The following is a 5,970-nucleotide window of genomic DNA, read 5'->3' on the forward strand; positions in this document are numbered from 1 at the left end:
ACTTTGGTCCTCACGCTTGCATAGCACGGACTTTGCTGATGGAGCCATTTCCCTAGCTCCTTGCTGCATTCTTATCACCCACATTTGAGGTTTGCACTGGTTCTGTCTTTGTAGGGGTGTGCAGCTTAGATAAGTTTATACAGTTGCTGATTGGCAGAGCTGGGATCCACACAAGCTCCTTCAATGTATCTCAAAGCTCCCAGGCTCTGTCCTTCTCCAGGGCTAGCAGTTGCTTTAAATGGAATGATGTGGGTTAGATGAGTTGTCTACAGGCCACTTCCTCTCTTTCACCTTTCTCGACTTTCCACTCAGCTAGGACAACTCCCACACATTCTGTCAAGAATCTGAAGATAGGTATCTTCCTTTGCACTTGGGGAACTTCCCAAGGCCAGCAGGCACCCAAACATACCTAGAATACTACCCGAGAGGTTAGGAAAGGACTTTTCCATGTGGCCATTGGGTATGAGTTCCTTCTCCCTGGGACTCCCACATCTTCCTTATGGTCTGGGAAAGCACCCTGCAGATTCTGATAAAAGCTCAGTACAAGATGAGGCAGAGGAGAGCTCTTGGCTTCACCAGACATTCACTGGTTGCTCCAGAGAGGCCGGAGCCAGAAACTCATCACCATGAAAGTCATCACCACAGCCTTGATGTGCCTGCTGCTGGCTGCTGTGTGGCCACGAGATGTGGACAGCAAGAGCAGTGAGTGCTGGGATCCTTGTGCTTGGACCCAAGGAGGGGAAAGTACAGACAGGTGCTCCGGGCATGGGACAGGACTCACACTGAGACCTCACTGGCTCCGTCTCTGCTCCCACCTGGAGAGGAGGAATGGATTGCATGGATGGGCAGAGGGCATCATGCATGGAGGAGGATTATGAGCTAGGAGCATCTATCTCCTACTTTGTGGGGAGCTCAGACCTGAACCCCCTCCCCAGCTCCTTTTCTATCTCAGAACTAAGTGGCTGCAGAGACAGACCTGGACCAGGGTCCTCTGGGTGTGGTCCCAAGCCTGGCCCTATCTTGGGAGGAAGTGTTTTCTTTTTCTCTTGAGAGCTGAACTGGCTTCAGTGTAGAAGATAATTTTGACCCTTACTCTACAGACAGTTGGAAGGGACTAATGGGATTGTTCTAAACAAACTGGGAGCCCTGAAAGTCCAGAGGAAGGACTAGGTCAGGCTCTCAGTGTGACAGATGACAGGCACGGACTGAAGGAGGAACCACAAGAGCTGATAGCCAGAAAATGATTAGACCTCTCAAAAAATGTTTTCTGCATGGCTAAAATGGAACACCAACCTAACAATGCAGCTGAAGGCTTCTGTGAATCATGAGGTAGGAAGGAGCCAGTGTTAGAACGTAGGGACGTGAAGGTGGGATTTGGGGAGGGGAGTTCACGGGCCAGCAGAGTTTGGGGTTATTGGGCTATGAAAGAAGTTAGGACCAAGGAAGGGGGTGCAGGTGCTTGCGGAGGAAGTGAACTCCCTACTTTTTTGGGAATACACCTTTCCCTTCTGAGCTCTTGTGTAGTTCCTTACCGAGTTCCATGTTTGTAAACCATGGACTGCAATGTCTGGCTTGCAACGGGATAACAGGTTCCCTAGGATGGGGAGCTTAAGTTCTGGTAAAAGACAGAGCTGTGCACTTGGGATGAGGGATGGGAACGGAAAGGGGCTATATATGTGGGATCTCACTGTACAGACAAGAGAGGGGTTATGTCCCGAGCCATGGGCTCAGGCTGGCTTGTGGTGAATGTCTCTACTATCTGCTGGTTTGTGAGGGGTGCTTAACTCTGTTCCCCTCAGCCAGAGGTGAGTGGCTGCTGAGGCTGGGCTGCACCATGGCCCTCTGGATATGGTCTCCATGCCTGAGTCTGTCCTAGGAAGGGCTTTGTGTATTTTACTTTTAAATCCTTGTGTGGGTGCGAAGCTGAGGTAAGGGTGCCAAAGGTCTTTTGTGCTTTTCTTCTAGTGCACGTGCCCTCCTCTCGCTGCTGCTTCAGATTTCTGAAGAAAATCCCTCCCCAGAAGTTAATCCAGTGTTACAGAGAGATCAGCTCCTCCTGTTCCCATCCAGCTGTGGTGTGAGTGAATATTGACCAGCCTTTAGCCTGGGGAAGGGATAACGCTGGCTGGAATGAGAATAGTGGACACTAGATGGCGCTGTTCTATAGGAATAGGGACTCTAAACCCAGCCAGGCAAAGTATGGTGCAGCGCCACGCTTGGCCGCTAGGGGGCGAGTAGGGCTTCCCAGGAGGGATTCCTGATTTATTTGCTTGAACTCCAAAGTGCCATAATTATGTCCCATATTATATATCCAGAAGGAAATGCTTAACAAAAGCGACAGACAGGCTGGAGCATTGGCTCAGTGGGTAAAATGTTTGGCTGCCCAAGCATGATAATCTGAGTTCATATTCCCTGCAAGCACGGAGAAGGTCAAACAGGGTGGTGAGTTTGTAACTCCAGCTGGATGAGGCAGAGACAGGCACATCCTGTGGCATTTATGGCTCTTGCCTAACTGAAACAGGCTCAAGATTCAGTGAGAGACCCTGCCTCAAAAAGCAAGATAGACAGACAATGGCTTGAGGAAGACTTTCTACTACCAACCTCTGGCCACCACACATCTATATACCATGGACACCACACACACACACACACACACACACACACACACACACACACACACACACACACACACACACACACGAGCCCAGAGCAATGAGTGGGTCCCAGCCGGACACACAGACATTTAGAGCTGGAGCAGGGCACTGTTCTAGGATGGGGAAGTTTCACCCTAGCCAAACATCAGGGTGTTGGTCAGCTTCTCTGCGTCAGCCCCACAGAGGGAATCATAGTCCCTAGAAGACAGTCTAGAGGTCCCCATTAATAAACTCCCAAGGTGACACCAGCATGCCAGCTTCAGATCATTTACAGAGGGGAGAGCTCAGGGACCCTGGTTTCACAGAAGTGGAGATGAGTGTTCCAGGTTCCTAGTGGGTGACTCGGGTCCTGCATGTGCCCTCTATTCACAGATTCAGACTGAAGAAAGGTCAAGAAAGCTGTGCCTTGAATACAACCACTTGGGTTCAAAAATACCTGAAGAAGGTGAAACCCTGCTAGCTGAGGCTAAATATGAGCTACATCTTCCTGTTCCAGCCCTGGAAACTGCAGCTTCTCTTCACTCAGTCCCACACCTTCCAAAAGCCATCATTACTCTGCCCACTGTTGTAGGCTCTCTGATCTCAGTCATGTGATAAGCTATTTTATGGTATTTTATCTGTTTAAATTATAGAATCTTAAACTCCTGCCGCCTGTGTTTCTTGAACTCCATGAGGATTTCTTTCAGGGTTCAGACTTGGTTGGAAGTTGGTGTGGAATGCAGAGGCTGGAAGGCAGGGGGTGGGAGGTGGGGGTGTGGGAAGGTGGAGGGTTGGATCTGATGTCAGGGGAACCAGACTGACCCAGGCCACACTATGGCCTTCCCTCCAGCTTTGATAGCTGAGGGAGCCATAGAACAACCAACTGGTCCAAGGCTGGGTTCACACTGGGATGAGAGCCCATGTGAAGGGGGTCCTGCCTGCCCTGCCCTGAGGGCTCTGGTCCAGGGGTAATTATACCCTCTGCTCTAGGTGGAATGGGGTCTAGTGTTCATCTGCCTGTAAGATATTGCCAACCTTGTTTTAGAAGGAGGCTATCAGAGTTGGAGAATGTCAGGGCCCAAACCTAGGCTAGGGGATGTCACGGGGAGTTTTAGAGGTATGCAGCAGACCCAGGAAAGTGACTTTGGCCATGAGTAGGAGGTTCTGAAAGTAAAAGAGTAGCAGATTGCAGGAGCTGAGTATGAAGTGAAAGGATTGCAAGCCAGAAAAGTAGACATTAGGGGTTCTGTTCTGAACACTCAGAAGAGCCCATACCAGACACATAGACAGACTCTGAACATCACAGTCCCCCATGCATGCTGCACCACTCAGATGACCTTAGAGCACCCCCTAATGGACCAGAGTCATCCCTGAAGAAAACTCAATTTCTTCAAAAGGTCAGGGCTCTCTACTGGGTCCATCCTTCTGTTTCCCACTTAGCAAACGTCACACTGATAATATAGGCCAGCTCCTAAGTCACAGTGTCCCTCCACCTTTCCTTCAGGCACACACATAAAATTCAACTCTGAAAGCTGGAGGGAACTCTACTCAGGTTACAGGGGGCGGGCAGAGCCTGGAGTTCAAGAGGTCAAGAACCAACTTCCTCTTGACTTTCTTAAGAAATAATCATTGGAATGGAGAGTGTAATATGATGATGGAGCATTTAATCAGCATGTACAAAGCACAGTGTTCAAATCCTAGCACCATAAAAACACAATAAAATAGATAAGTATTCATAATACAACCCAAGCCACTGAGAATTAAGATACTAATAATAGCACTGAAGGAATGGTATGTTTTGTATAAAAACAGTCAAGTTATTCCAGAGTATAGAAGGGGAGGGGAAGTAGAACAAAATTGCTACCTCTTATGGTCTGGCAGGGTCTAAGTATGAGCAGGAGAGTATAGGTTCTGGAGGATGGGGATCTGGTCTAGGTGTTGCACAGTGACTTGGACCCATGTCTGCTTGAGATTGGCCCAGAGTTCTGTGTCTAATGAGCACCAGGCACTACCGATGGAGGAGAGCTGCAGAACAAGGAGCCCTCTTGAGGATGCTCCTAGAACCAATTCACTCACTCTGCCTCTGCTTGGCCCACCAGTGGCAGGTGAAGGGCTGTCTTGGTGTGTGGAAAGGAGGGACCTCTAAAGGAAGCTGATGCTCTTCTAGATGACTCAGTAGAACCTTTCCTGGTAGCTGATTAAATCTATGGCAGGGTGTGAAGAGACTGCAGCCACTCAGGTCTGAGCAATTGTGGGATGTTCCTGGGCTTCTCTGGGCACTTTTGTACTATAGAACTGGGGAACCTTTGAACTATGGCTTCTCTGGGCACTTTTGTACTATAGAACTGGGGAAGCTTTGAACTATCCCTAGACCTTCAGGCTCTAGTCCATCTGGCATCTATATTCTGAGGCAGAGCTTAGATAGGGATGCATAGTTGCTGGGAATCTTTGGTGAGCCAGGTTTTCCTACCCTTGTGACTTTTTACACACACAACTTTCTGTCCATGAGACAGCCTCCTAGGGACAGGTGAGCTGACAGCTCTTCAGTTCTCTCAAAGGTATCTTCCTGCTGGTACAAAACAGCAAGCGTTCAGGATCTGGCCATAGTCAGAAACAAGGTCACAGAGAAAAGGCTTTGGGAGCATGCATAGTTTCTCCATCTAGCTGTAATATCAGGCACCCACAGGGCAAGCCAAAGCAATCATTTCTGAATCATCCGTGAGTCTGCAGCTTCTGCCTTGAGCCCCGGTTTGGTGGGGGTCTATTTGCATGTGACTTGAGATCTCAGACTCTCTTGGCTGTGTGTTGGGGACACATCCTTGGCACCTGGCAGAGACTGGTGCCTGGCCAGTGGACAGGGCTTGGTATAGCCCCAGATCTGTAGCACTTCTGATGACTAGAAGCATCACAGACTTGGCTCTGAGGTTGGAACTGACAGCATAGGTACCAGTCTTGCTCTGGGATGGTCTGCAGCTGGACAGGAGAGTTCTGTCTGTCTCCAACCCCTATTCCAGCTTTCTAATTTTGGCATGTGTTATGAGAAGCATATATAGACTCATGGATACAAGACAAGGTATAACCAGTTTTAAAATCCTTCCATTCTGCTCAAGGGAGCTGTACCTAGCCACATGCTTCTTCATGCTGCCTGACCCAGTGTTGACAACCCAAGAGAGCATGCAACCCTTATCTCTCTCCTTTTAAGAGACCAGGTCCATAGCCAAGAAGTCACACCCTAAGGTTGGTACCCCAAAGCTACCAGTGAAATGAATTCCCACAACACTTCCCTTTTTTGTCTAAATAAGAAAGTTTCAAGCCTATAAAAACTATATACAATAAG

The 5,970-nt window shown here is 48.9% G+C and overlaps 1 protein-coding gene across 1 annotated transcript; it reads left to right on the top strand.

Annotated features, from left to right (window-relative positions):
* The first annotated feature begins 208 nt into the window (after positions 1-208).
* Positions 209-3,144, top strand: Ccl1 (C-C motif chemokine ligand 1). Its single transcript, XM_051181472.1, has 3 exons — positions 209-702; positions 1,966-2,077; positions 3,027-3,144. The coding sequence occupies exons 1-3, from the start codon at positions 627-629 to the stop codon at positions 3,112-3,114; spliced, it is 276 nt and encodes a 91-aa protein (XP_051037429.1). The 5' UTR covers positions 209-626; the 3' UTR covers positions 3,115-3,144.
* The last annotated feature ends 2,826 nt before the right edge of the window (positions 3,145-5,970 follow it).

The sequence above is a fragment of the Phodopus roborovskii genome, unplaced genomic scaffold (genome assembly GCF_943737965.1).
Source record: "Phodopus roborovskii unplaced genomic scaffold, PHOROB, whole genome shotgun sequence".
Lineage (NCBI taxonomy): Eukaryota > Metazoa > Chordata > Mammalia > Rodentia > Cricetidae > Phodopus > Phodopus roborovskii.

Coding starts and splice junctions, on each gene's coding strand:
- Ccl1 (XM_051181472.1), top strand. CDS start 627: ATGAAAGTCATCACCACAGCCTTGATGTGCCTGCTGCTGGCTGCTGTG. Junction 703..1,965: donor AGATGTGGACAGCAAGAGCA/GTGAGTGCTGGG, acceptor CTTTTCTTCTAG/TGCACGTGCCCTCCTCTCGC. Junction 2,078..3,026: donor TGTTCCCATCCAGCTGTGGT/GTGAGTGAATAT, acceptor CTCTATTCACAG/ATTCAGACTGAAGAAAGGTC.